Below are 19,016 nucleotides of genomic sequence, written 5' to 3' on the forward strand. Positions count from 1 at the left end.
ACAGAGGTGTTCCTTTAAATATGTTGATTTATGTGTCATGCACAAATACATCTTCTGAAATCAATTTAAATATGCCATAATTAAGTATGAGCTGTTACTTTGAATATTAATTAATTTATTATAAATATTTTTGGTAGATGCATCATATTTTATACTAGGCCAATAGCAGCATCTATTACCAATGTTTCTTTTTTAAAACTTATATTTAATACCTTTTACATCAGTAACATAAAATAATATTCTATTATGTAGTTTCAAATAATCTTATATAGCATTGGATTACTGTCAGATGACAAAACATTTAGATAATAGTGCATGAAGTGTTGGTAATTTTGTCACATTTTATTGTTGCAGATTTGTTTTAGTTTTTTTAGGTGTATATTTATGCAATTTGAGAAATATAGAATATGTTACATTATAACTGCATTATTTTGGCTGTGATGATTAGCATTGATGTGTAATGGGAGGGAAATAGTATTAAGTGTTGTAGGGAGTAAGATGAGTATAAAACACTACTGCACTGGACATCTGACTGGTGTCTTTATATTAAAGAGAAACTGAATGCATTACCTAGACAAAAATCATGAGATTAATCACGATTAAATATTTATATATATATATATATATATATATATATATATATATATATATATATATATATATATATATATATTTATAATAAGTTTTTAATTTCTCTTTTATAGGTTTAACAAAGCAACACCAACTACCCCCTTGTACCTGCTATAGTACCTTTGAATGCACATACCCCTGAATCCTGCTTTAGTATCCCTGAAAAGATGGAGTTTGTTAAAGAGGAGAGTGAAGACATCCGTATTTCAGAACCATTCAGACTGAAGAATGAAGATACAAACAACAAAGAGGAACAAAGAGGTTGGTGCATATTTTTGATTTGTATTTAACGACTGCTGAGGAACATTTAAGTATCAAAACTTCAGGCAGTTCACTCAAATTTGTGGCTGTAGTTATAAATCACAGGAGCTGTCAAATTAAAATGGTTTGATTAGAGAAAAATAGAAAGAATAACTCTGTCTTAGTTGATTGTCCTCTGACAAAATGTTCATCAATAGTTATTAATTCCTGTGAAGACCAATTATAATGCTACTCCACACAATGGCATTTTAGGGAATTGTGTGCTTAGTGGCAGTTTGGGGAGAGCCATTATCTTTTCCAGCATGACAGTGCTCCTGTGCACAAAGCGAGGTCCAGAAAGAAATGGTGAAAGATCTTGACTGGCCTGAAGAAAGCCCAGACCCGAATCCCAATTGATGCCTGTGGTATTGTTCATCAAGCGCAAATGGTGTTCACAAACTTTTGGCCACATAGTGTATCTACCAGATGTCATTAACAGTGGCAGTGGTGTTCCTGGCTCACAATTGGCGATGCTCAGAAGTTAACTATTAGGAAATTTTTAATCAGAGGGGCTGAGGGGACTTTGCATTTTCTTGGATAAGCCGCTAAAAGTTGAGAGTTAAACTTGAGTATAAAATGATCACTGAAGTAAATATTTGATCTCGGATGATTTGTGTTATTTATGAGCAGTTCTTTTCTATTTCCTTATCAATTTCACCTTTATGCATCTTGTATTGATTTTTGACTGTTTCATTTTCCATTTTAGAGCTGATGGACGTGAAAGAGGAAAGTCAAGAACTGGATGAAGTGGAGGAGAAATATCAGTATCAGAATCATAATGATGTCATAACTGGAGAAAAATCTTCTAGTTGCTCACAGACTGAAAAGAAACTGTCACAAAAAAGAACTCAAATTTCTTTAATCTGCCCTCATTGTGGAAAGATTTTCACTCATAAAGGAACCTTTACTATCCACATAAGAATTCACACTGGAGAGAAACCTTTCACGTGCCATCAGTGTGGAAAGTGTTTCAAAGAGAACGCAAGTCTTAATCTTCACATGAGAATTCACACTGGAGAGAAGCCTTACTCATGCCATCAGTGTGGAAAGAGTTTCAGACACAGAGCAAGTATTAAGGCGCACATGAGAACTCACACTGGAGAGAAACATTTTACATGCCTTCAGTGTGGAAAGAGGTTTAGAAATCCAAGCGGCTTAAGTAGGCATGCACATATTCACTCTGAAAAGCAATTACATCACTGTTCTCAGTGTGGCAAGAGTTTCAAACAGGCAAGTCATCTCAGACTTCATCAGCGCCATCACTCTGCAGAAAAGCCTTTCAACTGTGATCAGTGCGGTAAAAATTTTATTTTTGCATCAGTGCTAAAGAGACACTTGAAACTTCATGGAAATAATAAGCCTTACATCTGCACTGTTTGTGGAAAAAGTTTTTCACAGCTGGCTTATATGAAACAGCACCAGAAAATACATTTGGGTGTAAAAACTCATGTATGCTCAGAGTGTGATAAAGCCTTTTACAAAGTGGAAAACTTGAAAGTGCACAAAAGAATTCATTCTGGAGAAAAACCTTACAGGTGCTCATATTGTGAAAAGAGTTTCAGACGGGACCAAGAGTGGAAAAAACATGAAAAAAAACATAATAGAGGGAGTCCATACCAAATACCACTGAAATAAGAAGATACATTATTTTGATCATACCAATAGATTAAATTAGCTTCATTTTTCTGTGGTGACGGTTTGTTTTGAGTAGCATTATGTACTTACCGTGTCAGATGATGAATTCAGGGAATAAAAAAAACTACAACAGAATTTGATATAAAGAATGTTATGTTCTCACTGCCCAATTAGTGCAGTTTCTGCTTTATTCTCTCTAAAACAAAGCAAATGTCAGCAAACATGATTCTTTATTAATTAACCCCTTACACTGTTCTGGCAGATACTCACTGATCATTTAATTAGAAATACTATGGTCCTAATAAAGTGCCTGAAAATGGGCTTCTGCTATTGTAGCCTACCCGTCTCAAGGTTCAACGTGTTGTTCTTTCTGAGATGCTATTGTCATGTCTAGATGTGTTTTTGGTCATATTTTGTTTTCTGGTCTTTTATTTTAAAAAGTTTTGTTCCCATTTCCTAGTCATGTGATGTCCTGTTTTCTCTCCATGTTTATGTGTCTTGTTATTGGTTCTTTCATGTAATTGGTTTATTCTTATTGTCTTGTTATCTTGTTTAGAGTTCTGTTTGTTCATTGGCTTATGTTTCCCCATGACCTTGTATTTAAGCCCTCATGTTTGCCATTGTCCTTTGTCGAGTATTGTTGATGTAATGTCGTTTCATGGTTATTTCAAGTCAAAGTCGTTTATGTTTGTTTGGTTTTTAAGTCTAGTCAAGTTTATATTTTGTTTCACGTTTGAATTTATGGTTATTGGATTTCACTCATCTTGTAAATAAACTGCACTTGGGTTCTTACTTCATCGTCTTCGTCTGTTCCTGTGTCATTGCCTGCCAGCTACGTTACAGAATACTTGACCTCACAATGGAACCAGCAGTTCAGCTTCTGAGCCTCTGTCAGGGGAGTTGTCACCTGGAGAATTACTTTGAGGACTTTTGTGCTCTAGCCTGTCAGGTGGCTTTTAATGAGCTCGCAGTTAAGGACATTTTTCGGTTCGGACTTAATGAGCTCATCTCCACCTTGATGCCTGGTGGTCGCAGTCCCCTCAATCTGGCCCAATATATTGGCCTCACCCTGGTCACTGTGGGGGAGGCGGATACTGAGCCAGAGTTCCTCGACATGGCCGCCACCGAGCCAGAGTTCCTCGACGTGGCCACCGGCGAGCTAGAGTTCCTCGACGTGGCCACCGCCGAGCTAGAGTTCCTCGAAATGGCCGCCGCCGAGCCAGAGCTCTACACCACGTCACTGCCAATGAGCCCATGCCTGCCATGGCCAATGAACCAAAACCCATGTCTACCACAGCTAACATTGCCAGCCTCGTCTGTCCAGAGCCTGCACCACCAACTTCGGCCTCACGGAGGAGGAGAAGGGATTTCTTTTGAGTCACAGCCTGTGTTCATGACCACAGATGTTGTTCCCAAGACTCTGTCCAAGCCCACAACCACAGAAATTGTTATCGAGTCTCAGTCCTCGCCCCTGACCACAGTAGTCGTTCCCGAGTCTCAGTCCTCGCCCCTGACCACAGTGGTCGTTCCCGAGTCGCAGTCCTCGCCCCTGACCACAGCGGTCGTTGCCGAGTCTCAGTCCTCGCCCCTGACCACAGTGATCATTCCCGTGTCTTAGTCCTCGCCTCTGACCACAGTGGTCATTCCCGTGTCTCAATCCTCACCCCACATCCACAGAGGTCGCTCCCACGACTCCGATCATGTTCACGATCACTGAGGTCTTTTCCCTGTGAATTAGGACACTTAGTTTCAAGCCTCCCACAGCTCCAGGCCGTGTCACAGCTGCGGCAGAGTCAGCTCAAGGCCATGTCACTGCCGCGGCAGAGTCAGCTCCAGGCCATGTCACAGCCGCGGAAGAGTCAGCTCGAGGCCATGTCACCACCACGCCGGAGTCTGCTCCAGGCCATGTCACCGCTAAACCTCAGTCTGCTCCATGCCATGTCACAGATGAACCATGCCGGAGTCTGCTCCATGTCATAGCCAAGCCCCAGACTGCTCCATGCCATGTCATAAGCAAGCCTCTGCTCCACGGTCCGGGCCCGCCTCTGCTCCATGGTCCAGGCCTTCCTTTGCTCCACAGGGGACCTCCATACCTACGACTCCACCATGGTCCTCAGCCCCATCTGCTCTGCCCCTCGAGCCTTTCACATCCGCTCACTGGATGTTTTTTGTTTTTGGCATTATTCAGAGTAAATTCTAGAAACTGTTGTGTGTGAAAATCCCAGGAGATCAGCACTTACAGAAATACTCAAACCAGCCCATCTGGCACCAACAATCATGCCACGGTAGAAATCACTGAAATCCCCTTTTTTTCACCCATTCTGATGGTTGATGTGAACATTAACTGAAGCTCCTGACCCGTATCTTCCTGATTTTATGCATACATAAACAACGAACAGTCACAAAAAAAAAGTTCAGATAGCACAGTCAGTTCTCTTTGTTTTAACATCATGCATTGGCTACACAATGGACAGTCATTCCAATAAAGGTTCAAATGTGTCATAATTGAAGTCCCAGACATGGCTAGTGAATTTTCTATAGGGTGACCAGATTTTGAAAGTCTCAAAGTGGGACACCTGGGAGGTTTGCGATATATACAGTTTAAGTCTGAAGTTTACATACACTTGGTTTGAAGTCATTAAAACTCATTTTTTAAACACTCCACAGATTTAATATCAGTAAACTATAGTTTTGGCAAGTCATTTAGGCCATCTACTTTGTGCATGACATACATGTGCAAATACTTTTTCCAACAATTGTTTACAAACAGTTTGTTTCACTTTTAATTGACTATATCACAATTCCAGTGGGTCAGAAATTTACATACACCAAGTTAACTGTGCCTTTAATCACCTTGGAATTGAAGAAAATTATATCAAGCCTTTAGGCAATTAGCCAATTAGCTTCTGATAGGAGGTGTACTGAATTGAAGGTGTACCTGTGGATGTATTTTAAGGCCTACCTTCAAACTCAGTGCCACTTTTCTTGACATCGTGGGAAAATCAAATGAAATTAGCCAAGACCTCAGGAAAAACAAATTGTGTACCTCCACAAGTCTGGTTCATCCTTGGGAGCAATTTCCAAATGTCTAACGGTACCACGATACTCTATACAAACAATAGTATGCAAGTATAAACATCATGGGACAATGCAGCCATCATACCACTCAGGAAGGAGACACATTTGGTCTCCTAGAGATGAACATAGTTTGGTGTGAAAAGTGCAAATCAATCCAAGAACAACAGTAACGGTCCTTGTGAAGATGCTGGAGAAACAGGTTAAAAAGTATCTATATCTACAGTAAAATGAGTCCTATATCGATATAACCTGAAAGGCTGCTCAGCAAGGAAGAAGTCTCTGCTCCAAAACTGCCATAAAAAGCCAGACTACAGTTTGAAAGTGGGTAACAATATCTTACAATTTGGAGAAATGTCCTCAAAAAGTATTTGGCCATAGTGCAATGGAAGTTTCATCCAGCTTGCGGGCCCTGAAAGAGACATCAAGCTTGGTGTGAGGCAGGCTGGTCTCATTTCGGAACCGGACAGGGGCAAACGAGCATGCTGGGGAACAGGAGGTCCACAGGGAATTACCCGGTTAAACCGCGCCCATTGAACTCCACAAATCACCTCCAGTGCTGGCCGGGCCGGCCTCATACCGGTGGGTAGAAGGTGCAGTGCGAGTGGCGGCTGAAGTGGCTTTCCCCCGTTTGAAGAAGGAAAGCCGCCCCCGCAACGTTGCCATGGTCATATTCTCACAATGAGAACATAGAGAACTGTTTGGCCATAATGAGCATTGTTATGTTTGGAGGAAAAAGGGTGAGTCTTGCAAGCCTAAGAACACTATCCCAACCGTGAAGCATAATGGTGGCAGCATCATGTTGTGGGAGTGCTTTGCTGCAGGAGGGACTGGTGCACTTCACAAAATAGATGGCATCATGACGAAGGAAAATGATGTGGATATATTGAAGTAACATCTCAAGACATCAGCCCATAAGTTAAAGCTCAGTCACAAATGAGTCTTTCAAATAGACAATGACCCCAAGCATACCTCCAAAGTTGTGGCACAATGGCTTGAGGAGAACAAAGTCAAGGTATTGGAGTGGCCATCACAAAGCCCTGATTCAAATCCGATAGAACATTTGTGGACAGAACTGAAAAAGCATGTGCGAGCAAGGAGGCCTAAAATCCAGACACAGTGACATCAGTTCTGTCTAGAGAAATGGGCCAAAATTCCAGCAAAATATTGTGAGAAGCATGTGGAAGGCTACCCAAAACATTTGACCCAAGTTAAACAATTTAAAGTCAATGCTACCAAATATTAACAAAATGCATGTGAATGTGATGAAAGAAATAAAAGCTGAAATATATAATTCTATAAGTAGTGATCCTAACTGACCTAAGACAGGGAATGTTCTGTATGATTAAATGTCAGGAATTGTGAGTTCAAATATATTTGGCTAAGGTGTATGTAAACTTCTGACTTCAACTGTATACACCAATCAGCCACAACATTAAAATCACCTGCCTAATATCATGTAGGTCCCCCTCTTGTCACCAAAACAGCTCTGACCCATCGAGGCATGAACTCATAAATTCGTGGGATATCTGGCTCCAAGACGTTAGCAACAAATCCTTTAAGTCCTATAAGTTGAGAGGTGGGGCCTCCATGGATCAGACTTGTTTGTCCAGCTCATCCCATAGATGCTCAATCGGATTGAGATCTGGGGAATTTGGAGACCAAGGCAACACATTGAACACTTTGTCATTTTCCTCAAACTATTACTGAAAATTTTTTACAGTGTGGAATTATCCTGATGAAAGAGGCCACTGCCATCAGGGAACACATTTTCCTTGAAGGGGTGTACGTGATCTGCAACAATCTTTAGGTAGGTGGTACGTGTCAAAGTAACATCCACATGAATGCCAGGACCCAAAGTTTCCCAGCAAAACATTACCCAGAGCATCACACTGCATCCACTGGCCTGCCTTCTCCCCAAAGTGCATCCTGCTGCCATCTCTTCCCCAGGTAAATGACGCACACACGCCCGGCCATCCACATGATTTAAAAGAAAATGTGATTTAGGTGATTTATTAAAAAACTACAGCAGAGCTCACAGCTATGTTTATTAGTGAAAGTAAGAGCATTTCCACATGCACAATGTGACGAGAACTTACAGGATTGGGACTGAACCGCTGTGTGGCCACAAGAAAGCCACATGTTAGTGAGGCTAATCGGAAAAAACAACTTCAGTTTGCAAGGGTGCAGTGGAGCAACCCTATTCCAAAGTGATGGGCGTGTCAGGGTAAGAAGGGAAGCACAGCACTCTGGAGGCAGTGTTATGATCTGGGGTTGCTTCAGCTGGTTAGGTCTAGTCTCAGCAACGTTATACGGCAATAAAATGAAGTCAGCGGACTACCTGAATGTACTGAATGACTAGGTTATCCAATTAATGGATTTTTTCTTCCCTGACAGCACAGGCATATTCCACATACACTGGCGACCAAAAGTTTGGAATAATGTACAGATTTTGCTTTTATGGAAAGAAATTGTTACTTTTATTCACCAAAGTGGCATTCAACTAATCACAATGTGTAGTCAGGACAATAATAATGTGAAAAATGACTATTTCAATTTGCTTAAACTACTTCAAAGTGTTCTCATCAAAAAAATCCTCCACATGCAGCAATGACAGCTTTGTCCAGATACTCTGGTGACATTTCACCCCATACTTCCTGTAGCACTTGCCATAGATGTGGCTGTCTTGCCAGGTACATCTCACACACCTTAATGTCTAGCTGATCCCACAAAAGCTCAATGGGGTTAAGATCCATAACACTCTTTTCAAATTATCTGTTGTCCAATGTCTATGTTTCTTTGCCCACTCTAAACTTTTCTTTTGATTTTCTGTTTCAAAAGTGTCTTTTTCTTTGCAATTCTTCCCATAAGGCCTCCACCCCTGAGTTTTCTCTTGACTGTTGTACATGAAACGTCTCGGTTACTATCGTAACCTCCGTTCCCTAATGGAGGGAACGAGATGTTGTGTCAATGTAGTGAAACTAGGGGTCGATCTTGAGAGCCCCAATCACCTTGGATCTTTGAGAAAAGGCCAATGAAAATTGGCGAGTGGAATTTGCATGCCACCTCCCTTGACATACAGGTATAAAAGGGAGCTGAAATGAGGGATTCATTCAGGTTTTGTGCTGAGGATCCGAGACATGTTCCCGGCCATTTCAGTGGCTAGTACACAACGTCTCGTTGTCTCCATCAGGGAGGTTGTGTCGATGTAGTGATACTAGGGGACCCTATGGAAAAACGCCAAAAAGCTGAACCGTGTTACGTGAACTGCCGATGCAGGTGCAAACAAGCTGCTGCGTGCATAATAGCAGGTGCATCAGAATGCACTTAACCCCCATAAATGCCCCAAAAGATGTCATGGGGGGTGCAGGTGCAGGCAACGTAACTAGCATGGGAGCAGGCCACACCAGCCGCAGCCTTTTCTCTCTATGTTTTCTCTCCACAGAGTATTTCATTCAGCTGGGGCCATCTAACACTATCATACACAACAGGGAAGGTGTTCTTTTCCTTTCCTATTCTTTCAGGGAGAAAAGACCCTGTGGAGACCACATCCTGCCCAAAAGGGGAGGTCAGCATGTGGCAATATGTCACATGGCATCCGCAGCCACACATGGAAGAGGTGCGGTGGTAGGTCCTGCCACAAAAGGGGGGGGAAATCTACAAGCACAGCAACCAGGGGCAGAAAGAACTCTGCCCAAGGGAGACGCGGGTTCACCGACAGGGAGACCGTAAAACAGAATATACATCACAGGGGTTACCGGAGTAATTGGCACCTGTGGAGCACCTATACCAGAACAGGGTATATTAGACCCCGTAATGGGGCTGGCGGCGAACTCCTCCGCTGAGTTCGCAAACCATTGGTTTAGGGAGGAAGGACATCCAGGGTCCACGACTGTTGGTAAAAGCGCACGTTTTCGCTTCAGGGGAGGTGAAAGGCTCTATACGCAAGTGATACACCCAGCCAGCTGTTCTGTATTACCGAACTCTTCCTGTTCTCACCAGAAAGAACATGGGACAAAACTTGCTCAACCCAGAGATTGTAAAATCTTGTGAAGGTAATGGGTGGTGCCCAGCCTGATGCTCTGCTAGAGAGGTGCCATTGGCAAGTGCCCACGAGGATGCCACTCTGTGTGCGATCCAAGTAGGTGTGCAAAGCACACACCAGACACAGCAACGACAGGGCTGGGTCTACCCCTCCTGGGGCAGCGCTTGCAGGTTCACCACCTGATCTCTGAAGAGGGATCCTTGTGCACATAGCCCGGTCGGGGTCTCAGGATCACTTGAGAATCTGCCGGACCTAAATCCAGGCAACAGTCGCTGACAGAGAACGCTTGTAGGTCCCCCACCCTATTGATAGAGTTGAGCGCAATCAGGAGGGCCATCTTTAAGGAGAGGGCTTTCAGCTCGAATGGGGCTCTCTGAAGGCCCAGGAGGACCACAGAGAGAACACCATGAGGGGAAGAGGCATGGCCTGGGAGGATTCAGCCTCCGGGCGCCTCTGAGGAACCTGATGATCAGGTTGTGTTTTCCTAGCGACTTACCATCATGGTGTGTGGCTATAATGGCTACGTATACCTTCAAAGTGGAGGGGGACAGCCGCCCCTCCAACCTCTCCTGCAGGAAGGCAAGCACTGACCCGACTGCGCATCTCTGGGGGTCTTCGCCTCGGGAAGATCACCAGTTCGCGAACAGGCACCACTTCAGGGCATAAAGCTGCCTCGTAGATTTAGCTCTAACCTGAGTGATCATGTCTACCACTGCTGGTCTTCCACATTCCAGGAAAACCAGAGCGGGCAGTGGGAGGATTCCCAGGAAGCGAATAGGTCTACCTGTGCTTTGCAGAATCAACTCCAAATCAGCAGGACCATGCCATGACCGCGCGTCCGGTGGCACTCCTAGACCACCAAGGTGTGCACAAGCCGTGACCTTCGTCGCCCGGAGGGAGACGTGGCCATGGCCATGAGTGGCGCCCAAAACCCAGGAACCAATCATCGAGCCACGAGTGCTCAGGGGAGGCTGGAGGATTCCAGTCCAACCCGATACTCGCGGCAGCCCGGGTCAGCTCTGCATCAGCCTCATACTTGGCAGCCAGACCTGAAGGTGGCAGCCCTTCGAGTCCTCAGAGTCCGACATCGCCAGTGCGCTCTCCGATGCAGCAATGGAAGTTTAATCCAGCTAGCGGGCCCTGAAAGAGACCTCAACCTTGCTGTGAGGCTGGCTGGTCTCATTTCGGAACATTTCGGCTTTCCCCCGTTTGAAGAAGGAAAGCCGCCCCCGCAATGCTGCCATGGTCATATTCTCACAATGAGAACATGAACCATCCACAAACGCTGCCTTAGTGTGATCGCTGCCTAGACACGTGAGGCAGCGCCCATGGCCATTGGAGGCGGAGAGATAACAATCGCACCCAGGAATCACACAAGGATGGAAAGGCATCTTTAAAAAAAACACGTCTTTATAAAGACATTCAACGTCCATGTGTGTGCTCTTTTAAGAAATATACTCTTTTAGCAGAAAATATACTCTTTCTTAGCGCTGTCGAAAAGCCGAGGGGCGAATCTGCTGTTGGCGTGCTGATGGAGAGAAAGCTGCTGGAATGCACCGTATTTCCAACAGCATACGCTTCTGTAGAGATGAATGGAACAGCAGTACTATTCAGCTTGCTGATAGTATAACCGCTCGGCTCAGAAGAAAAAAATCTAACTCAAAATGTGGCAACTCAAAAATAAACACAAAGACAATGTTAAGCTTCATTTAACGAACTAGATTTTTTATCAGTAATGTCCTGACTATACTTTGTGATCAGTTGAATGCCACTTTGGTGAATAATGTACCAATTTCCTTCTGAAACAGCAAAATCTGTACATTATTCCAAACTTTTGGCCCCAGTGTATATATACTGTAGAGAGTATGTCGAGTATTTTTTTTTTTGGTTGACGAACTCCTCTTCATCCTGTGTTGGTGCAATGAAGTACAATACAGCATGCAATAATGCAGCGATACACCAGGTAGCCCTGTGATGGCTGTGAATGCCCCCTTTTTTCTCTGCAGCGAGTGCACATCCATAGTGATATATACACTATGATTGTCAGACAATGTGTGGTCTGGAGAGGGCTTATCTAGTTTGATAAATTATTCTGTTGATGGATGAAAGAAATACACAATTCATCCATGCTACACAGTTTCCTTTTGATGTAGCCAGGGAGCGCAGAGTTGTTACAACCTTTAAATCCAGTGTATTTGGGTTATTTTGGTTTTTATGAAACCTTGTCCAGCACTCTTACACACTGTCCACGAAACAATGGAGGTAATCTCTACCACTACATTGATCATGATGTGTTTTCATCCCTGTTGCCCTTTTTCCCTGGTGGAGTCGGTGTTCAAGTTTACCTGGATCTGCATGACTTGGTAGGAGTGTGGTGATAGGTCTGCCAAGGTGTAATTCAGCAGGGGATGTTAAATTGCTGTCAATGGGCGTTGCTCACACCTGCAAAAGTGCCACTTGTATATCTCCTTTGTTTTGTATGTTTTTTTTGATGATGGATTTGATGTGTCTCACATGTCTTTCAATCAATCCATTTCTTTTTGGGTAGTGTGGTGAACTTGTGGTGTGTTTTATTTCCCAGTCAGCTTTGAGTTTCCTGAAAGGTTGTCCAGTGTTCTGTGGTCCGTTGTCTGTCATTATTTTGTCTGGTCGACCAAATAAAGACATGTAATTAGCATTTTTTGTGCAACTGCATGGCTGGTATGGGCATTTCATCAACCAATGGGTACTTGAAATACCTGTCCACAGTAAGTATGTACTGATGTCCATGAATCTCGAATAGATCCAACACCAGGTACTGCCATTGCTTTGAGGTGTTTTGTGTGGAATGAGAGGTTCTTTTGGTTGTGCGTCTTGATGTTCTGCACAGGTTCCGCAAGATCTAAAAAAAAATTCAATGTCTGTGTTTATCTTTGTCCAATATACACTTTCTCGAGCCAACCTGCATGTTTTTTCGAAACCTTGGTGGGCTGCGTGGAGTTGAGTCAGAATGGCATCGTCATGGCACAAGCACTTGTCTGCCCTTAAATGCAAATCCTGCTTCTATGGCAAGTTCATCTCAGAAAGGCCAGTAGCTGCATAGATCTTTTGGCAGGTCCTGAATTCTGTCTGGCCATCCCTGATGGATGATTTATTTTAATGCACCTTTGCCATCTCAGTTCTGAGAATCTCCTGTTTGTTCGGGGAGAAGTTTACAATTGCATTTGTATGATGCTCAGGATCTTCAAATTCTGTATTCAGCCCATCAATGCGTTCATCAAGTTCATAGTTTTCAGGGTTTGGCAGGTTGCTGAGAGTGTCTACTAGAATAATTTGGCTTCCAGGATGAAAAATGATGCTGTAATTATATCCCTGTGTTTGGATCAGCATGCGTTGAAGCCTTGGGGGAGCAGCATGCAGGGGCTTTGTACATATGGTGACGAGAGGCTTGTGGTCAGTTACTACGATGAATGATTTTCCATACAAGTATGTGTGATAATGCTGCATATCATAAACAATAGCAAGCATTTCTCTTTCAATGTTGCTATATCTTGACTGACATTCAGTTAGAGTCTTTGAAACAAAAGCAATGGGCCAGTTGTCTTGCACCAGTGCTACACCAATGCCTCTCTGTGATGCATCTACCTCCAGTGGGAGGGTGGCTGCTGGAGTGTAGTAGTTTAAGCAGGCATCAACAGTCACTGTTGTCTTCAGGTCTTCAAAGCATTGCTGATAATCAGTGTCCCATATCCATTGTGAGTCACTTTTCAGCAATCCTCTCAGTTTGTGGGCTTTGGTCCATTCTGGCTTGGAAAAGGTCTTGGGCACACTGAGACCAAATGGTAAGCATCTCCAGCAGTATATGCCAAAAGGAGTGCAGAACGTAGTTAGGATTTAAGACTCCTTGTCTAGATGTATCGACCAGTGTCCGGCTTTTGCGTCTAGGTTGCTGAACACTTTTGCATTTGTAAATTTTGGGTTAAGTTCTTTCACAGTTGGAATTTTGTGAGGGCACCTCTTCAGGCTTGCATTTAGTTTCTGTGGGTCTAGGCAGATTCAAAGTGATCCGTCTTTGTGCTGAAGGCAAGACTAGAACACCAATCCGTGTGCTCTTCTATTTTTTGCAGGACTCCTTGATCAACAAGTTTGTTCAACTCATTTTGAAGTTTGTCCTTGATGTGGATACTGCATTTGCATGGTAGGTCAATAAATGGATTGGTACCTTCCTTTAGTATGAGATGTGCTGTGCCATTGAAACTGCCAATTTTATCGAATTGGCCTGGGTATTTCTCTTTTAGTTCTTTGATGCTTTTTGTGTTTTGTCGGGTGCTCTCTTTAGTTTGTCTTCCCTTGTGTTCATTGCTTTCTTTTATAGCCATCACATCAACATTTACTGTCACAAGGCTGAGGAGCTCACTTGTGGGTAGTACGACTACAGCTGGTCCAGGTACGTCAACGACATAGAACTTCTATCCATCTGAAGTTTTTGTACTGGCATGGCATGTTGATAGTTCCAAAGCAGGGGATAACATCACCAGTGTATGACGTTAGCTTTATATTTGATGCTGGTTTTAGACATTCCATACTTTGTGGTGATGCACCATACATCTGTTTAAATGTATGCAATGGAAGTGTGTTTCCAGCTGCCCCAGTATCTATTTTCAGGTGAAGCGTGTATCCATGTCCTTGCAGGAGAGGTGGTTTAATTTTCAGAGTTGTATAAGCCTCATCTCTGGGTGGATTCACATGGATGCTATGCATGCATTTTGCACTTATAGTGATGGAGTAAAAGTATTTTTGGTATGTATACTCGTCATCTTTAATGCTGTTTACAACATTAATGCTGGGCTTATCTTTGCGTTTGTAGTCTTTCCTTGGGTTAGCATGGCTTTGGTATCTGTTGCGTGTTCGTTACTTAATTCTTCTGCACTGGCTGGATAGCTGTCTCTGTTGCCTGCTCTTTTTACAGCACTTTGCCCAGAGGCCTCTGTTACCACACATTGAGCATGTATCATTGTATGCAGGGCACTGTCTTGGCTTGTGGTTTGTGTCAGAGTTATGACATGTTCGTCCTCTTGTTACAGCATGAACATTTTCAGTGTGTGACATTCCAAGCTGTTGTATCTGTTCGTTACCAGCTGCTAAGGCTTCATACTTTTGCCCCTCTGCTAGTACATCGGCAATGGTGTGACCTTTTGGTTTGCTGTATAGGTTGTTTCTTAAAGCATCAAAAGGAGTACTGGCAACGATAAGCTCAACTAGACATTCATTAAGCTCATCGTCAGTACATTGGCATTTCAGTGCTAAAGTTCTGGCTCTTGTCACAAAGTCGTTGACGCTCTCATTTGGTTTTTGTCTATATTGCATGAGATGGAGCCTGTGTATTTTGAAATTCACGTTTCTCTTTAGTTGTCCTTCAAAGAAATTCCCCAAGGTGTCAGGCTTTCTCTTATCTGCATCATGGAGCCCGCTTGCATTGAGTCGTTTTAATACTTCATCTCCAATGCCTCTACATATTTTCCTACCTTGTTTTTCTGCATTTGTTATTTCTTCATCTTCCAGGTACAGAATCATATTTTGTTTAAATAAAGACATTGCTTCACTCAGATCAGTGTCAGACCAGTTCATCATTGGTAGACGTGCTGCCATTTTAGCGCATTTATGTTGTACTCACGTTAAAATTATTCATTCTTTTTGTGTTTTGTTGTCTTCTCTGGACATATTAGCAATTATCACACAGACAATATGCTCCTTCATGATCCACATAGGCGTACAACAGAGTGCTTCACGGAGTGGTTTCCCGCTTAGGCATTACACACAGCCATTGACAAAGATTAGGCTTGAGGCATAGTCAGTTTTCGCTTTACTGGTCACTGATACTATAGTTGTTTACCGCTGCCACCATGAAGTATTACTGGACAGCATCGTTGTTGTAAAAACAACTTTACTGGGGATTCAACATGATCAACCATATGGCATACATTTCCGGTACATGCACATATAGCGCATTACGTACACAGTGTATTACGTATCATAACAAATATATAGTGTAAGAAAAGGGAGCCATAGAGCAAAATAAATCTATAAAAAAAATGTAAATGGTGACAATGGTTTAAAACAGACTTTCCATAATCCTAAACTCATGAAAGTGTACATTTCACTTATAAAACATGTAAGTGGCAATTGGTCAGTGTCGTAGAGGGAATCATGTCAAAGTTACACTTGGCAGAACATTTCATTTGAAAATTTTCGGATTATTTATACACCATGTTTAAAGCCATGATATGGTGCCCCTGGAGCAGATAGGGTCAAGGGCCTTGCTCAAGGGCCCAACCGTGACATCTTGGCAGTGCTGGGGCTTGAATCCCCAACCTTGTGGTCAGTAACCTAGAGCCTCAACCACTAAGCCACCACTGCATTAGCATAAACATTGGGTCATAAATACATAAGTGGCAATCAAGTCACTGTCACATACGTGTTAAAGATATGGACCATTTTGACCCGTTAAACATAATTGCATTCAGCATGCCTAAGGCACGTTCACACAGATGAGCAGGGACCCTGGGCATCTTTCTTTTGGTGTTTTTAGGAAGGTCTCATTAGTGTCCTAAGTTTTTATAACTGTGACCTTAATTGCCAACTGTCTGTAAGCTATTAGTGTCTTAATGACCATTCCACAGGTGCATGTTCATTAATTTTTTATATTTCATTGGATACGCATGGAAAACATTGTTTAAACCCTTTACAATAAATATCTGTAAAATTATTTGGATTTTTACAAAATTATCTTTAAAAAACTGTCCTGAAAATGGGATGATTCTTTTTTTGCTGGGTTTATATCTGTAAAGGTTTGAAATATTGAGAAGTGCAATGGCTTACACTAATAACTATCTAACATTATTCCAAGCAATTAGTTCCATTTGCAGTGTCCATTGTAAGCTCAGCTACACAGTTCAATAAATCCACTTCAGAAACGTTGTTGAAATAAAAGATGAAAATCTCCGGTTTTTATTCCTTGGTTTCCGATTTACAAAAGAAAATGTGAGCTGAATAATACAATTACTTTGATTGCTAATAAAATAAAAGATTCTTAATAGAAATAGCTATAAGTTAACAGTTAGCAGGTAAGAAAACCGTTCGCTTCCACAGCTCTCAATATCTGTGTCACATAATAATAAACAAGGTAATGTAGTCGGAGTTGGCCTGTCCTTAAAGAGGCAGTACGCTGTTTTTACCAAATCTACAAGCACATGAATTATAGTATGCTTTTAACCTTTTAAGTATTATTTAACATTTTTAACCATTACATGAACTTCTAAATGAAATTATTTACCTGTTTAACATTAATTCTTATTCACATTACTATGAATTATACTTTGGCCTCTACATACCCGGCCCCTAATTGCTGGCTATTCTAGAAGCAATTACAACTTTAAATGTCTTTCTTTTGAGTAAAACTCAATAACAGTCCTTCTCATACTGCTTCCTGAAGTAAGCAGAGTTTAGTTATTGGCCTCTCAAGTTCATTCGTCTTTGTCTTGACTCGAACCTTACGGACCACTCCATGCTCGTCCTCCATAGCCTTAATGATTCTTCCCATCAGCCATGATCCCCTGGGGGCTGATTCGTCGACAACCAAGACTACATCTCCCGGGATGAAGTTCCGTGATGGATGGTTCCATTTCTGCCTCTTCTGGAGTTGAGGCAGATACTCCTTGGTCCAACGTTTCCAGAATAGAGCGCTCATATACTGGACTTGCCTCCATCTTTTACGCGCATAAGTATCATCCTTATGGAAGAGTCCTGGTGGTAAGTTGGGGTTAGTCTTGAGCAGGAGTAAGTGCTGTGGGGTAAGAGCTTCCAAATCATTAATATCATTGGAAGGCATGGTAATAGGCCTACTGTTCAGAATGGCTTCACATTCACAGAAGAACGTCTGAAGACCTTCCTCATCCAAGCTTTGTTCTCTCAGCGTAGCACCCATGATTTCCCTGATGGAGCGAATAATTCTCTCCCACACCCCTCCATGATGGGATCCGGATGGTGGATTGAATAACCATCTGATATCATGTTGGAGCAAGCTGTTCTCGATTTGTGAAGTATTCCACTCCTTTATTGCCTTTTTGAGCTCATGATCAGCTCCAACAAAGTTGGTCCCATTATCAGATCTCATCTCCTTCACCTGACCTCTTCTTGCAATGAAGCGACACAGAGCTTGAATAAAGGAGTCTGTTTCCAATGATGTTGCCATTTCTATGTGGACCGCACGACATGCAAGGCAGGTAAATATAACCCCATATCTTTTTACAGATGATCTTCCACGTTTAATGTGGAATGGTCCAAATAGATCCACTCCAGTTCTGGTGAAGGGTGGTTCATCTGGTATAACTCTGTTTCTTGGTAAGTTCGCCATCATTTGTGTGCCTGATGTCCCATGTTGCCTTCGACAGATAGTACACCGTGACAGCATTCTTCTGATTGACGAGGAAGAATCAATAATCCAGTACCTTTGATGTACATGAGACAAGATATGATTACGTCCACTGTGTCCCAGCCGCTTATGTGAATCCTGGAGAATCAGATCAGCCACACGATGGTTCTTAGGCAGGATAATCGGGTGCTTGGCTTCGGCTGGCATGGATGCTCGACTGAGCCTCCCTCCAACATGAAGGATTCCTTCTTCAAGTTGTGGATTCAGTCTAAAGATTCGACTACTCTTCTTGATGGAGTCCTTTCTCCGAAGGGCAGTTATCTCTTCATGGAACATTCTTTGCTGACAATGGCTGATGATGTCCGTCTCAGCTTGTCGCAGATTGTCTACGGTCAGGTAAGTCTGTTTGAGATTCTTTTTGTAGCTCAACATCTCCCTGTTCACATGTTGTTGATCATTGTACAATCCATTCATTTCCTTTCTCTTCCTTGACAGATTTACCAGGGTTTCCTTGAGTCGTGTGAGCCACGCCACAGCCTTCTTGAGGTGTATCCATGAAGAATAGTATTGAATTAGTTGTTGCATTGCATCAGTGCTTTCTTCTGCTGTTATAGCATTGATGAGTATGCCTTTCTTAACCTCAGGATCTTCAGCCGTAAGCTCTTCTAGGTGATCGTGCTTGTCTGGCCATTCCTTTTCAGGTTTACTGAGGAAGACAGGCCCTGCAATCCAAACTTCGTTCTTCATGAAGACACTCACCTTTTGTCCCCTAGAGGCGTAATCAGCAGGATTCAACTGAGTGTTGACGTAGCTCCATTGCTGCACTTTTGGTGCTTGCAAGATTATGGCAATCTTGTTCGCCACAAATGTCTTAAATCTGATGTGCTCATTTGCTAAGTACTTAAGTACGGCAGTACTGTC

The 19,016-nt window shown here is 42.7% G+C and overlaps 2 protein-coding genes across 2 annotated transcripts in view; one reads left to right on the forward strand and one right to left on the reverse strand.

Moving 5' to 3' along the window:
* Positions 1-19,016, reverse strand: part of LOC127649646 (gastrula zinc finger protein XlCGF8.2DB-like) — a 95,754-nt gene that overhangs the window by 52,225 nt on the left and 24,513 nt on the right. The window lies entirely within an intron of this gene.
* On the forward strand, positions 729-3,318 carry LOC127649648 (zinc finger protein 501-like). The gene is made up of 2 exons (XM_052134883.1): positions 729-891; positions 1,637-3,318. Exons 1-2 carry the CDS (start codon positions 798-800, stop codon positions 2,563-2,565), a joined length of 1,023 nt encoding a protein of 340 aa, XP_051990843.1. The 5' UTR covers positions 729-797; the 3' UTR covers positions 2,566-3,318.

The sequence above is a fragment of the Xyrauchen texanus genome, chromosome 9, assembly GCF_025860055.1.
Source record: "Xyrauchen texanus isolate HMW12.3.18 chromosome 9, RBS_HiC_50CHRs, whole genome shotgun sequence".
NCBI classification, from domain to species: domain Eukaryota; kingdom Metazoa; phylum Chordata; class Actinopteri; order Cypriniformes; family Catostomidae; genus Xyrauchen; species Xyrauchen texanus.